General features: G+C 47.4%; 2 protein-coding genes across 4 annotated transcripts; both read left to right on the forward strand.

The window, feature by feature from the left end:
* The first annotated feature begins 18 nt into the window (after positions 1-18).
* LOC118503194 (dephospho-CoA kinase domain-containing protein) lies at positions 19-1,958 on the forward strand. The gene is made up of 5 exons (XM_036036176.1): positions 19-147; positions 208-402; positions 684-978; positions 1,059-1,192; positions 1,256-1,958. The coding sequence occupies exons 2-5, from the start codon at positions 291-293 to the stop codon at positions 1,420-1,422; spliced, it is 708 nt and encodes a 235-aa protein (XP_035892069.1). The 5' UTR covers positions 19-147; positions 208-290; the 3' UTR covers positions 1,423-1,958.
* Positions 1,959-3,867: 1,909 nt separating this feature from the next.
* On the forward strand, positions 3,868-15,087 carry LOC118503185 (transforming growth factor-beta-induced protein ig-h3). Of its 3 annotated transcripts, none has more exons than XM_036036163.1 (9): positions 3,868-4,156; positions 5,368-5,636; positions 6,301-6,616; positions 10,918-11,106; positions 11,216-11,486; positions 11,588-12,119; positions 13,385-14,010; positions 14,102-14,227; positions 14,295-15,087. In XM_036036163.1, the coding sequence occupies exons 1-9, from the start codon at positions 4,074-4,076 to the stop codon at positions 14,793-14,795; spliced, it is 2,913 nt and encodes a 970-aa protein (XP_035892056.1). In that variant the 5' UTR covers positions 3,868-4,073; the 3' UTR covers positions 14,796-15,087. The 3 variants fall into 3 exon arrangements, with proteins under 3 accessions (XP_035892056.1, XP_035892058.1, XP_035892059.1); XM_036036165.1 differs by having other exon boundaries at positions 5,371-5,636; XM_036036166.1 differs by having other exon boundaries at positions 5,545-5,636.
* The last annotated feature ends 595 nt before the right edge of the window (positions 15,088-15,682 follow it).

Here is a 15,682-nt window from a genome sequence, read left to right on the forward strand (position 1 = left end):
TACCTTGACATGAGCTCATTCCGTGTGACAGCTGTCATTCGTGTCGAAGATTTTGGAAATAGATGTTGTGCTTTCGGATGAGTTAATTTGTTCATCAAATGCTAGTAGTAAACGGCATTGGCCACCTGCATCCTTTATCAGTGCATGGTAAGCGGGTTGGTCGGCCCCTCGACGGAAGAGACACGTCCTGACTCTGTATGCTTATAGTTTTAGCTACAGCAAGTGCAGCCGCTGCCCAATAACGCACACACACCGCACAAAATAGCTACGCGTCAAATTACGGTGGTGAAATGTTCCTCGTCGCCCTGACCGGCGGTATCGCCTCTGGAAAGAGCACCGTAACGAAGATATTCCGTGACAACGGTGTGCCGGTCATCGATGCAGACGCTATAGCACGCCAAGGTATGTGCCAGTGACGAGTTGGATGCACGTGTATCGCACGGAAAGCAACGGACCGTTTTGGTCCGCATCTCCGCTAGATTCACCGAGCACGATGGCGTTGGGGGTTTGTGTTGATGGGCGTTTCGTTTAGCATAACAGTTGCATAAGCAAACAGCCTCTCCATGCCCAACCCTGCCACCGCTCTGTCAAACGCTTACCATTGTCCAGCCTGACCTGCAAAAGCTCAAGACCGGAATCCTGACGGTTTCTTGTTCCAATGTTGTGCTTTTCCCCCCTTTTAGTTGTTGAGCCGGGCCGACCAGCATGGCACAAAATTAAGGCCACGTTCGGTGAGGAAATCTTCCACGCAGAGAGCGGAGAGCTCAATCGGGAAGCACTGGGACGCATTATATTCGATGATGTAGAAAAGCGGCGACTGTTGAACGAAATCACGCATCCCGAGATTCATCGGACCATTTACCGGGAGGTGATCAAATGTTTCTTTCTCGGGCACAGTTTCGTCGTGCTCGATCTTCCGCTGCTGTTCGAAATACGAGTTATGCTGAACTACATTCATAAGATCATTACCGTCACATGGTGAGTGAAACAAGAGTTTTTTAGTGCTGAGGTCGACATTTACTCAACTACTTGGATCTATTTTCTTCTGGTGTATGCAGCGAGGAAGACATTCAAGTCACACGGCTGATGGACCGCAGCCAGTACACGGAGGCAGAGGCAAAAAAGCGCATCAAGGCACAGATGCCACTAGAGCTCAAGTGCGAACAATCACACTTTGTCATCGAGAACTCAGGTATGCCGAACGCGATTGTACTGGCGGATGACTTGATTTGTTTTTGATGGTTTTGTCTTACAGGCACACTGCGGGACACTGAGGAGCAAACGCTCAAAATTCTTGCCATTCTGCAGGACAGCAACCAGCACTGGAAAATCCGGGGTGTCATCTTTGCTACGGCGGCCCTGCTCGTTTCTAGCATTGCCTGGTTGCTGAACTACAAGTACAAGTGGTTTAGCTCCAACTAGTCGCAATTGCATTCTTTACCGGGCGATCGGGTCGGCTCTTTTTAGGGTTGCGTGTCTGGGGGTTTGTTTCATACTAAGTGAACACTTCCTTTTTCCCTGTTTTGTCCCACCATTTGTCGTTATTGTTGTGTCCTTTTATCTATTGACGCGTTGTTGATCGTTTCCGTTTTTTTTGGTGTGTTTTTCTGTATCACAAACATCACATTTATACGCGGTTCTCCTTGGACGCGTCGAGTATATAAGCAGCGCCTGCAGATGTACAGAACTTCGACAAATTCGAATAGAATAGTACGCGCGCGTGCGTATGTCTTCCCTAAGAAGATAAAGACAAAATGGCATTTGCTAATCGAATAGTAGTGAAGAACTGCAATCAATTGTGTTCGTGTGCACGGGTACGTGGTGTGGTGTTGTGTGGTGTCATGCGTGTGTGCAATGCAAGCTAATGCAAAAAAGCACGCTTTTCCTTTTTGTATCGGTCTGACGATGATGATAAAAAATATAAGAAAAGCAAAAAGTGTGGAAGATTAAAGGTGGAAGTTATCCGAGTTGCGCTGTTCCATGCTAAAAGGAAAGAAACCGCCAAAACGCTGTCCATTAGTTAGGACGCTACCCATTTTACAGCTTTTTATCCTCTTCTGACGGCATCTCTACTCGTGTATCTCATACAATTTGGTAAGGGAAATGAAACATTTTGGTTTTAATAACTTTAGTTGTAGTCTTTATTTCCAGATGAAACGTGTTCACAACACTCTAATATTTAAATTTGTACTCTATTTTTTTATTCATCAAGAACCGCCTGGCCGTAATGCTATACTGTAATTTTTAATAAGTACAAATAACATTCAATTGATGGTTGATGTTATATGACCTACATTGTTTTTTTTTAATCAAATGTTGCCCAAATTCACAGCTTTCAACAAAAGGCAAGTAGTAATTCAAATAGATACAAGGATACAATGAATAATATAGAAACTTAATCGTGTTCGTATAATCAACTGATTTGAAAACTAAGTATTAATGCATTATTAATTTATTAATGTCAAATTACACATTACATTTGAGAAACAATTTATCTGAACACGTTAAGTATAAAATGTTTCTTTATCACATTCTTTGGATGGATGTTCGGAGGGTATTAACTAATATTTGTTGGCTCTAATATTTTTGTATGTAGATGACAGACTAGAAGGATTGTTTTCTCATTGATCTGCTAAGATTTCCTCTATTTTCCCAATTAATTTTCGAAATTAAATAATATCACACTAAGGCATTATTGAATCCTACGTACAAACATAAAGGGTAATCGTGCGTGACAAGGCAATTATTAAATAGTGAACGAATTTTTTAAGCATATATCTGTCTGTTGTTGTTGAAAAGAATTCGACTTTTTACAGCTGAATTCCGCAATCATTTGAAAATAATAACTAGAAAAATGTAGCTTAATTTTCAGTTCCCTCACAAAATGTGTTGGATACAAGAGGTATCAGAATACAAGGAATATAAAATGAAAATAGAAGAAAATTCAAATTTGTACTAAATTACTTTAACAAATTGTGCCGGTAGCTCTTTTTCGTAAGAAGTTATTCAAGTTTGGAAACACTAAATCGCAACTTGTTAACGGTTAAATAGCTTGTACTGCCATTCGTGCTAAAATTGCTGCTAACGTCAATAGCAACCCTGCTATTATGCTGCTAACACATTGTTGTTAGCGTTGTACATGAGATCGTTTCGATCATTAATGGTAACATTGTGGTTCTGAGCATAATTTTTAAAGATGCATGGGACCAAATATTAATATGAAGAAGATTCGTAAAATTTAAAAAGGTTCCCAACTCTGTCGGCGAATTGTGAAATGTCCCCAAAGAAGCACAATAGCATTCGTATGCTTTCTCTCTAGCCCTTTCTCTTTCTAAACGAACGATCATCATCATCATGCCAAAGAACAACAAACCGTCGCGGAGAAAGGTGACCGCGAATCGCGAAACGTCTGGTGAGCATCGAGTAGGGGGAAGATGAAATTTCCAGAAGAATGATACTCACCCCATTTTCTCTTCCGCTTCCAACTTTCCCCCTCTTCGCCGATCGCTGATCGCACAAGTCTTCACGCGCTATTCCTTCCTTCGCGAGTCTCGCCAATTTCGCGATCGCGCACCCTTTTCTCCCGCCTGCCCGCTCCCATCACTTAGAAATAATAATAACATCTGTTTAGTGTTTATTTACCACTGCAGGGCGCGAGCTCGCACACACACACACACGCACAAACCAACAATCGCAAGAAGCTATCCCTATTCCGTTCCCGCACACATAGGCGCGCGCGCGTACGCCGGTTTCCCAGTACGCGTGTATACACGATCGTCGGCGCAAGACCGTCGGTTCTTCGGGAGAGCACCGGAGAAACGGTGATGGTGGGGTCTGCCGGAGCTTATAAATACAGGTGCACCGGTGCGACCAGTTGTTTGTTTCGTGGAAGCCGCGCAGTTGCACGGATCAGCCGCTGCAAGGGGAATCTGTTCCTTCGTACAGGTGTGCCTGCTAGGCATATTGTTTCAGAGTGCAGTGATAGCGTGCGTGCGTGTGTACCCAAATAGTTGTAAAAGTCCCGTGGAAAAAAGTGATCATTTACAACAGAGAGAGAAGGAGAAATCAAAAGGATGGAACGTCGCTTTGGAACCAATTGGGGTTCTTTCGCGCTGCTGGTGCTTGCTCTAGTGGCCAGTTCGGTGACCTGTTTCGAGTAATGATCTTTTTCTTCCTACGCTCCATCGCTTCACACTCTTGTACCGTTAGTCCTGGTTATCCCCCATCCTTTACTGTGTAATCCTTTAGCGGTGTCGTTCACCTTCCTTCCTTCGATCGATCGTCCTTTGCCTGAACCAAGGGTCTATTGAGGAGTGCCGGTGTATCATTTTCACCAAACTTGTTTTAAACTACGGTTAATGAAAATTGCTAATTACCGTACAGTTAGGTGCAGTCGATCGTGATCTGCTGGTGTGTCACTACGACTAGCTGCGCGGTGGCGCATAAATTTCGCACTAGATTTAATTATCGCTACTCAATATCGTTTGTCTCCGACATCACGTTACACGCGCACAGTAACATTAGACTAGTAGTAAGACTGGACAATCGATCGATCATGCCCTCCACACCGGAAGATGGCACATAAGGGATTCTAGAAGTTTCTGTTTCCCATTTCGCCGCACCCGACCGACGTGCTCCTCCGACTCCCGACCAGCGGTGAAACGTCCTAATATTATTATTGTTTCTTTTGCTCAATTGCCACTTGGCGGAAACAAGAGTGTGTGTGTCACCTCATCACCACTCAACGCGCGTCAACGGTCGAAAATGTTGAAGGGTTGATTATTCAATAATGTCGTCCGTTCTCGCGGCCGGGAGTCAGCATAATAGAACGCACGTCGTTCATAAAGGAAAAAACATGGTCGACAAGCGAAAGCGCGATCGTGAACGAACACCTTGGTAACTAGGTTTCGGTTGGGTGATGATTCCAGTTGGGTCCAGTGTAAAACAGTCACTACTTTCTCATTAGAACGCAATTTATGTTATGGCGTCGATCGAATTGTTGGACCCTTGGCGCGGCAGCAGTACACATAACTCACTGCTCACTCATCGTTCATCGGGTCCCTACCAATTATTAACACTTGTAGTAAAACAACATTACACCCTTTTCCCTTTTTTATAATATGTCCATTAATCCCTCGATCGCACTGTGATCCGCCCGACTGGTCCGTTAATTGTTTAATTTTGAAAATGGTTTCGGTTTTTGTTTTCGTTTCATCTAACCACCACCAACAACAACTACTACCACCTACCTACCTTCCTACCCTACAATGATCAACAATGATGATCAATAAACTTTCACACATGCACACACACACGCGAAAATTGGATGTGGTGGGTTTTGGTTTTGTTGTAACTACCAACCACTAGTAGTACCCTGGGTGATGAAGTTATCCGGCTAGCTGGGATCGGCGAGGATGTGGCCGACTGGCCGCCACAGTTTCACGAACCGGTGGCGACAGCCGCCGATGTGAATCCTTTCCTCTGGATGCTACACCATCTAGAAGAGCCTGCTGCTGACCGTGTCGATACCCATCACTATTCTAGGCTACTGCCACCGGAGTCGTCCGTCGGTGCATTTGGCGGAGCAGACCAGCGGGAAACCGCCACGATCGGTGGCCAGGATCGCGAATCGTTGGGTGAGTTGTTGTGCCTTAGGTAAAATGTATTAAATGTAGATAGCGAAAGGGTATTAAGCAAATTTTTGCCCGGAGTAACAACATGAAATGGATACAGAATCAAGGGAAAAATATCTACTGAAATTAGGGGTTCGCATCAAATGCACTCAGAATTTTTCTGTATACTCCAGTGTGTTCAGTGTTCAGGTGTTCCAAGCTTCCCCGACAGACAGCTGCTCTGTGGTTGAGGCTTATAACTTTTGAATGAGTTGTCCAATTTCGGGGCAATATTCTGTTAAAAGTCCAGTGTAAGAGAAAAATGTAGTTAAAATCGGTTTGGCCTGTTTTGTGGCTCCAGAACTGGCCCCACTACATACGAAAACTCTGCTGTAGAATTATTTCAAATGAATGTTCTTGGATGCCTTTAAACACAAGTTAACAGAATTCTCCTCCGTGACCTATAGAATAATGCAATGTGATTGTGCAACTCTCGATGTGCTCGAACGATGATTTGTAGAGGTTAATGTTAGTGTTCATAAATCGAAAAACACAGAGGTTCGGTCGGTCGGTGCGCTACTCTACTCGTCAAAAGCGCTTTGTGTACGAGTTCATAAATTGCTGTCCCCGCCTGCTGCTGCAGCAACAACGATCATTGATCTCGGAGTTTTCTCGTATCGTTTTCCAGAATCGGACGCTGAAACGTTTATCGATGAGCTGGGGCCAAATCCGGATGAACGACAGCGGCCGCCATCGTCGTCTGTGCATCGGCCCGGACTCACCCCGCCGTATCGTCCTCCCTCGGCCAGCCATCATCCCGACGTGGAAACGTTGGATGATAATCGTCGACCAGCAGCAGCATCACCGTTCGACACGAGCTCACTGTTCCCGCATCACTTCAACTCGTTCTTCAACACGCCGCTCGAGACGGGCTTCTTCGGTGCGGCCGGTCTGCCAGGCTTTGGATTCTTCGACAGCCATGCAAACCGTCCCTGGTGGAAAGGGTAAGTGACATCACAGTGATCGTTTCGTTCGCTCTTCTCTCCCTCGCCGCTGGCCCCACAAATGATGGCACATTTAATGGAACACAGCGAGAACGTGGAATGGCTTAATGTGGGGTGCAAAGTTGTCGCATGGCTAGCAAAGCTCATCGGTAAGCGGGGAAGAAATGCACTCATAGTGATTTGCATCTGTAGTGGAGAGAACACTACCGGTACCGGGGGGGTTGGTCGTGTGTGAAACGATCTCCAGCGCATATGGCTCGGCCGGTGTTTGAACAACACGCCATCAACCATCATAAAAAGGGATGGGTCCGTTGTTCATCGTTGCATGGTGGCGTGGTGGTGACCCTTTTTCCATCTTCTTTCCCATTTGGTTTTGCCTGATAGAACCTACCGGTGAGAAGAGGTCGGTTCCGGGAAACGGAAGAACGCATGATGAACCCTTGTTTGCGTACGGTGAGAAATATCAATATGGACCCCGAGGCAAAGGAGTACCGCGATCCGACTGTTTGTTCTTCTAGATGGCCGTTTGATGAATAGCAGACAGGCACCGTTTCACTTTCTGAAGAAGGCTTAGAAAAACAGCGGATAGAAGAAAGCGTCGAGAAGCGTCAAATATGCTCTAAAGGGTCAAAAAGGCGAAACACGGACCGACGTGGTGTGTGTTCTGTCTTACTTTCATTCACATTTCGAATTGTGCTGCCCATCCCTATACCGGATGTGACGCCTTAGTAAATGAGTCATGTCTAGACTGACCCACATTTCCAGGTAGCTTTTAACCGGGACGAGGGTAGCAAAACGAATAGAAAGTGAACTTGTAACGAGCTCTTAATCCCCGAACCGATCATTATGCTGAGGTCCTGCGTCTTCGATAGGATTTGGAAGGGGGAGGGGTGATACATACACCGACACCAACGGAGGGTCTCTACCATGGCTGGCCAGCTGGCAGGTTTGTTTGTCGCCTTCCACAGGCGCAATACTGCCACTCAATAGCTAGCTTGCGTTAGAAACAACCGACCACCGTCTCGCCGATTTGATTGGAGTTTAGTTTTTGAATGTGGAAGAGAAATTTGCTCAAGTGTCGGTAGGCGGCTCGAGATTTCAAGTTTGAATTAAATCAATTTTGGCGCTGCGCTCTACTGCGGCCTTCATCCTCCTTCTTCCCATGCCACACCGGAATCCATCCATTGTGCGTTTGGTTGGTGGACTTCCGCTCGCGCCGGCTTTTTTTGGCTTTGGCTGAGTTCGTGAGAAGGTCGTGAGTGCATGCACGAGCGCTGGCGTGTTTCGTGGGATGTAAGTAAAGTGATCTTGTTTCGTCTGACTTTTGCCTGCCCGTTGTTCGGTGTGAAATTAACTTGTTGTACACCACCCCAGATATACATTGTTGTTCCTTGCTCAGAGCGAGTTGGGTCGATACTTGGTGCAGAAAATATGTCCAGCGCACCCGGCGCATGGATACCCGCTGTAATTAGCTATTACATGCCCCATGGGGGTACTGCTCCGTGTTCCCCAATATCTTTCATAAACATTTTAATTGCGTGAAAAAGCACGAGCAGGACGATTTTGCATGAGCACAAACAACGATCTTAGACCGCCGATAGTCATGCATGCTCTCTGCGTGGTGTGCGGATGATATAAAAACGGTTGCAAAAACTGTGCCGTTGTTGGTTGCGGTAAATCTGCCACTTGATTACTTCACACACCGGTATTGCTCATCCAGCAGTTGTTGGCCACCATTACTACATGTGTACGCGTTTAGTTAACTGAGGTGAGTGGTAGCGGACGATGCGAAAACTGTCTATCGTCTTTTGGCTTCAGCACAATCAGTTTCTACCACAAGGCGGGACAAAACGTGGACATATAGCGGGCTGCAGGACAGTGTTTGGAACCACTTTCCTAGAAGGCACTATATTTTATAAGCGTTGTGGACTAAGCTTCAACGATTTTTCTGTCGATGGCCCATGTGTTCTCTGACGATCCTTCTAACTTCTAACTTCTAAATCGATTCCCTGGGATATATCGATTAAGACCTAAATCAAGTTTGCGGTGGAGACAGAAACTTGGACATCCGGGGTTGTTAAAACATCCGTCTCAATAGATCACCTGCGACGACGCGTTGTCGGAGGATTCTACCGGGGTTTTCATTTGATAAGGCAATATCATCCATTTTTCTTGTAGGCTCCTTAGATGAAATGGCAATCAAAGCAAGTTGATATGGCAACGGGCTTCAGATCATAGGGAAATCAAATACCTGTTATTGTACTGTCCTCAGATGATATTGTTGTAGTAACCGTTGATATTGTACGTGTCCTTTTAGCGCTCGTGATCAGCTTTTATCGCTGTCCTTTTGCCCATCTACCGAACTTGATGGCGTGCTATATACCCTGCTATATACTACACCAGCTGCTCTTGTCATTTGGATTGTATCTTCTTCGCGTAAGGATTTGAAGTGCCACGTTACTACTTGCATTTCGATGCAAAAATCAAGATGGTATTAGCGTAGAGTGCAGAGTGTGCTCTGGCGTGTTGTCGATTTTGAGCAGGGAAATCAGCGTAACTCTACGTTTCTGGATGAATTCTCAGGTTGCAGCGGGGAAGCTTTAAAAGTCTAATAAGATTCAACAGTTTTTCCGCACTGTGACAGATAATTTATCACTAAATCTCCATTGCACCGCAGAGGCATCGCGGCACGGGTTCGTTTGTTTCATGTGCTAATCACGTTGACAGGCGGGGGCAGGGAATGTCTCTTCTCTGTGCGTACAAACAACCATGTTCTGTGATCGAGGTCGCCGTTTGCCTCGTCTGCGTTTTGCAGTCGGTTGATCGGCGGTTTCGCGTTCTTCTAGATGACCGCTTATCATTGGCCCTGTCTGCTTGCTTGGCGGCGTGTGCGGTTGCCACTGACCCAACTGAGTGGCCTAACGATTTAATGCTTGTTCCCCGTTTGTCGACGACAGGGGATGTGAATGGGGAGGGCAGGGTGGGGTTCCATGTGCACCACGACCCCAGAGCGTGTCGTTGTGTTGCGCCCTCCAAAGATGCTCGTAATCGTATTCGCGACGCAAATGCAGCCTGACGATGATTTACGGCGAGAATTGGCTGAATTTCATTAGTTTTAATGCAATGTCCGTGAATTATTCACACAGGAGGAGATGAGCTGCGCAGAAGAGTGTCGCTCGCTCGCGCTCCGGTCATTGTTTGCTCCGGTCACAATCTGATCTGGCCGGGCTGTGTGATGTTGGATTTCGGTTGTGTGCAGGAACTGCTTAAGTCATTGTATGCATTCGTGCCATCTGCTTCACTTCGAAGGATTACAGATGATCGGTGGATTGTTTTTTTTGCAAAACAATGAATATGAGGGGGGTTGTCTGGTGGGAATGCAATACAATTTGTGAACTAACGTTCTTAGATTGCCAATAAAATCATCAGAACGTTCACAGGTGGCTGCTCCTGCTGATCAGCCTTGGATTTTCTCTAGCACAAACGATTCAACCGCAGAAGAGCTTCTCTGTCGCTTTGAATTAGTGTTTTGCTCATAGGAAGGTATGTTGCTCCAATAGCTTTACCTTTAGCTGACTTACCGCAAAAGCCGGGAGTATTGAATTTCCCACCTCAAAGCAGGCGGCAGCGTCTCTTCGACGGCACGAATACTGTGCGTTTATCGAATTCAGTTGGCAATGAAAATGGACAGATAGTTTCCCACGATAAAAAAGTGGCCGAGGGTTATGCGCGGCAGTTGTGTTTGTGGCCTTGTTACGCCATATAGCGAATGGATTATAGCTGGTCTAGTGCGGGGCCGAGTTTTCCTATTCTTTTCAGTAGGAAGCAAACAGCGAAATGATTTCGTGGAAATCGTGTGCATGTGAACTAATTTGTAGCGGGTGCTAATGCTGCAAAGTGCTGTCGATTGTTTCGTTGGTTCTGTAAATAAATAAAATGCTGATCAGAACAACAAAAAGAAAACACAAATCCACCACGACGATCCACGACGAAGCGTTTGCTTTGCTTGCTTGCCTGCATTGCGCGTCTCTGAAAAGGTCAGAAGAAAGTGCTGAAATGTGTACGCTTATTCAGCAAGACGGGTGTGTAACAGCTTACGTTAGTAAATCACGTTTTATAGTGATAGTTGTGGTGCTTTTGTCGTGCTGTGCTATGCAAGCATGTTCAACGCTGTTTTTTTTTTTTGAATGAAGAAAACTGGATACTGTTACAGAAGTAAACGTAAAATATGAGCTGTGAGTGGTAATTTCTCCATATTTGAGTTACAATTTCACCTGCTTTTTTTGCTTCTTAATTTTCAGAGATAACGTTTGTACCGAGCGCGAAGAAAAAGAGGAAGATATTGCTTCGTCCGACAACGAAGAAGTTGCGGTCAACGGCGGTACGAGCGATGGTGGAAGCAGCAGCTTCGGTTTCCATGGTTTCAGCACATTCAATCTGAACGTACAAACCTGTGCCGAAAAGCAGCATAAATATGTTTGCACCTCGATGTAAGCAACTGTCCAGTAGAGTAGCTCCATCGTCGGTTAGAACAATGTTCGAGCATGTTAAATTTTCCATGTTTCCTTTTCTGCTATCACTACTCCCTCCTCTCCATAGCAAAAATGTGAACGGACGCAAACGTACGGAAAAGATTACACGCCAATGCTGTCACGGATTTGGCCGACCGCGCAACGGTCCACCGAACGCCCATTGTCAAAAGCTGGACCTGTACTCGATGGAAGAAACGGTCGAGCGGCTCGGTGCGAAGGAATTCATCTCCACGTTGAAGAAGAGCGGTCTGGAAGCTACACTGGAGAGCAACGACGTGACGCTGTTCGTCGTGCCGGACAGCGCCTACACTAGCTTTGCCGAGCAGATGTGGGAAAATGTTAGTACAAGGAATGAGGCAGAGTCCCTCGATTGGTCGCCCCCCGGAGTTTTGATTTGAATGTTTGTGCTTTCCTTTATTTCGATTTCGTTTCCGCCCAGAATCTGGTAGCCTTTGATCCGATGGCACGTGCCAAACGAGCGATCGATTTTGCCAGCATGACCGCCCGGGACATGATACTGGCCCACACGGTGAACGGATCGTACTTCATCGAGGACGTAAGCAACGAGCAGCTGCTCAAGACCGATCTGCCGGGCGCGAACATCCGTATCAACATCTATCCTCGTGGCCCAATGTCATCGGCGCGGGATCAGTCGTACGCGGAGCATCCGTACCGTTACACCGCCAACTGTGCTCCGCTGCTTAAACTGAACCGTGTAGCTGATCGGGGCGTTGTGCACGTCGTCGACCGGGTGCTGGTACCGGCCCGCAACACGCTGATGGACATCATTGAGGCTCGCGACGACATGACGCTTATGCGCACGTTCCTCGAGATGACCGGGCTGGACAAGACTTTGCGCGAGCAGGGCGACGACAAGCACTACACCATCTTTGCGCCGAACGATGACGCGTTCCTCAAGCTGGACAAAGACATCCGGCGCAAACTGAAGGCAGGCAATGGATGCGCGATGAGTAAGTGGTTTTTAGCTTTACATTTTTGGCGCGACACCAATGATTCACCTTATGATGAAAACGAACCGATCGATTGTTTACACGACCGACCGACGAATGGCCCAGCGATTTTTTCGCAGTCAAGTCTTTCCCTCTCTCGCATCATTCACAATTACGGTGCGCATTGTGTACCCCCCTGGTCCCACGGTACGTGATCAGAATGACCACGGAAAGGAAACGACGGTGGAACATTCTGACACGCGGGCATGAAATGGTTGATCGCAACACACAAAGATGATGGTACGTTAGAATCAGTTACAAATGGGCAATTGTTACCGACTGCATAGATCATTCACACCAGCTATAGCCGAATCGGATCAAAGCAAGCGTTCGAACGATCTACTATCGAAAGAATACCATTAGATTCAGACAGTGCCAGAGTTAAAGCTCACGTGATGGACAGAAAGGCTTACGTAGTAAGAGATTTGAAGATCAAAGTCGAACATCCTTTGTTGTAACTTCTGCTAGATAGGAGAGCCTCAAACTCATGATGTCTGACTTGTACAAGAAGAAGGTCCCCGACAGCCCTCGGTAGCGCCAGATAGAAGAGTATCTCGCTGGCGCAGGGAGATGCGGTTTTAACATCGATGAAGAGATGGTAGGACTCCGTCATCTTCTCCAAGATTTGCCACGTGGTTAAGATCTGATCAGTGGTTGATTTTCCGCTTAGGAATCCTCCCCGATGGTTTCCAAACATCTGCTCAGCGCAGGAGGGCAATTCAATTTTGTAATGTATTCGTATTCAACATATCCTATCGGCAAGAAGGTAGACCTTCTTGTATATGATGTAGACGATGCCAGTCGCAAGTTCGAGTACTGCCCCGCATGCTCTGATCCGATCGGCTACTATTCCTAGGAAGGTGCCTGTGGTGCCCTGTTGTTCTTGAGTCGACGGAGAGCCGGTTCGTTGAGCTGACCGTGTAACAATTCATCTACACATTGAGCCAATCGCGAGCCAGGCGCTCTGGTTGCTCCTGACCTGACCAGATCCCCCCTCTGATTCACCTTGGGACTGAAGTTTTTTCAAAGATCTCGTTAATGAGCAAATTGGCATTCAAATTACTCCCCTTATTGCGATGCGCTTCTAATTTGGTGGTGTCAATTTATATTCCAACTGGTGTGGTGTAGTGTTTTATCGTTTTACCCCCACGTCTCATTGCCCAATATTGCTTCCGACGTGCTAATATCCATTTTTCCCTCTTTTTCCCTCTTCCACATCGCAACAGACATTCTCAAGAACCACATACTGGACATAACGTTCTGCTCGCTGGCGGCCGTTAATGGCGTTAAGACGTCCACGTACAACTTGCTGAACGAGAAGCTCGAGTTCGAGTACGCCATGGTGGGCAAGACGCGCGCCCCAACGGCCGCTAACGCTGACGAAGCGGGCGAAACGATCGACGAAGGCGATGGCAAAAAGACGCAACGTATTCGCATTAACGGGCAGGCAACGATCGAGGAAAGCGATGTGATCGCTAGCAATGGTGTGCTGCACGTGATTGATAGCGTTCTGCCGACGGACAGTGGTATGCCGATCTCGAACACGCTGGCCAACCACAATCTAACCGTGTTCAAGCAGCTTCTTACCGACGCCGGACTGGAGGAGGAGTTCGATGCAATGTCCAACCGGACGTTCTTCATACCGACCGATCAGGCGTTTGAGCAGACGGAAACGGGACGCTACTGGATCCGGCAGCTGAAGGAGCACCCGGAGAGTCTGCGCGGAAACAGCGCACTGAAGGAGTTCCTCGAGTATCACGTGGCCGAGCCGCTGATCAAAACGTGCGCCCTGGAGGAGACTAGCGTACCGACGAAGGCCGGCCAGAATGTTCGCGTTAACCTGTACACTACGGTAAGGTGGACAAGAATTGGTTCCTCCCTGTAAGCCGCCATTCAATGGACCATTTTTTCCCCTTTTTTCACCCTGCTTGCACACGCTTCAGAATCCCATATTCACGACGGTAATGAATCGCGCCACGGTCAACTGTGCCCGGCTGGTGCGCTTCGACGAGGAAACCTGTGGCTCGGTAGTGCACGAAATCGACAAAGTGTTAGATGTCCCCAAGACGGTAAGTGATGAGCTAAGCTCGTCATCTAAATCCCGCAACTAAAAGCGGCCATCCTCTCGGTTTGCAGAATTTGATGGACGCTCTTAGCGCCAATCCGGAGTACAGCATGTTCCAGCGCCTGGTGAGCCTGACCAATCTGACCGAGCTGCTGACGTCTCCCGATGCCGGGCTAACGCTGCTCGTGCCGAAGAATGACGTCTTCCTGGAGGTGGATGCCTGGTACCAGGAAACGCTGCAAAATCAGGACGAGCTGGAACGCATCATTCGCGCACACATCCTGCCGAACGTCATCTGCTGCACCGGCATCGTCCCATCCGAGTGGCCGTTCGTGCGCACCACCGAAACGGTCAGCGGACAGCAGCTGAAGCTGAACCGCAACCGGCGACCGCAGGTGCAGAATGCCGGCATTACCAAGTGCGATGTGGTGGCTCGCAACGGTATCATCCATGAGATTAACGATGTGATCAACGTGCAGCCTCAGCGCACCAGTACCACCGGCGCCAGTTCCGGCAATCCGTTCGAAAGCTTCGGCAGCCTGGCACGTCCGCTTCCGTTCTGGTTTAAGTGACGGCCGCGAGATTACAGTTCAGTTTACGAGCAGCCCATGATTAGCAGCGGGGCTCAATTGCATGGAGTGTGGATGATATGGCCGGAGCACCGGAACAATGTTGGGCTCGTTAGTTATTTGAACGAGTAGGAGCGAGAGAGAGAGAGAGAGAGAGAGAGAGAGAGAGAGAGAAAAGCCTGTGGCCGGGGCTGGGATTGTGTTAACCCGAAGAGGAAATAGTTTTACGGTATCTCTAACATTATTATATTTATACAACGAGAAATAAACAGCTTATGATGTTTAGCCCTTTAGACAAATGTGTTCTACATTGCTATGCTGCTAGTGAATATGGCCCTCGTGACCGTAGGTTTTCGTACCGGAGCAGTAATAGCCTGCAGCCCGGAGACCAGGGATCAGTGGAGGATTAGCGGAGCAGGTATCCGCCAGGGGCCTGCCAGTTAGTCTTACGACATAAATTATGCAAAATTAAGTCCACGTCTGGAAAGAATCGATGAATCGAAATGCCTCGTGTTGGGGGTGTAAGGGTCCGAAGGGATGGCTTGCTGGTAGTTGCCCGTGAGATAGGACCCAAACAGTTACCCTGGCTTGATCTTTAATTTGGACAGTAACCTAACCAACAAAGCCCGGAAGCGCATTGTTCTGGGGAATCGAACGTTCCACATGCATCACCAACTCCTGCTTCAAACGGCGGACACTGTGCATAGACACTGACGTTTCTATGGGAACGCACGTGCAAAAAAGGCTAAGGATACTTAGACACATTTAGTGAAGAAGCATCCCATCTATCGAAAATTGACCGTGTACTGGTGTGCGTGTATAGGGGAGGAGGTGAGATCTACCAAGCACATCTCCTTCAGGTGGTCACGTGAAGAGGAGTGGAGTACAGG

Source organism: Anopheles stephensi, chromosome 2 (genome assembly GCF_013141755.1).
Source record: "Anopheles stephensi strain Indian chromosome 2, UCI_ANSTEP_V1.0, whole genome shotgun sequence".
NCBI classification, from domain to species: domain Eukaryota; kingdom Metazoa; phylum Arthropoda; class Insecta; order Diptera; family Culicidae; genus Anopheles; species Anopheles stephensi.

Coding starts and splice junctions, on each gene's coding strand:
- LOC118503194 (XM_036036176.1), top strand. CDS start 291: ATGTTCCTCGTCGCCCTGACCGGCGGTATCGCCTCTGGAAAGAGCACC. Junction 403..683: donor AGACGCTATAGCACGCCAAG/GTATGTGCCAGT, acceptor CCCCCCTTTTAG/TTGTTGAGCCGGGCCGACCA. Junction 979..1,058: donor AAGATCATTACCGTCACATG/GTGAGTGAAACA, acceptor TGGTGTATGCAG/CGAGGAAGACATTCAAGTCA.
- LOC118503185 (XM_036036163.1), top strand. CDS start 4,074: ATGGAACGTCGCTTTGGAACCAATTGGGGTTCTTTCGCGCTGCTGGTG. Junction 6,617..10,917: donor AACCGTCCCTGGTGGAAAGG/GTAAGTGACATC, acceptor CTTAATTTTCAG/AGATAACGTTTGTACCGAGC. Junction 11,107..11,215: donor AAATATGTTTGCACCTCGAT/GTAAGCAACTGT, acceptor TCCTCTCCATAG/CAAAAATGTGAACGGACGCA.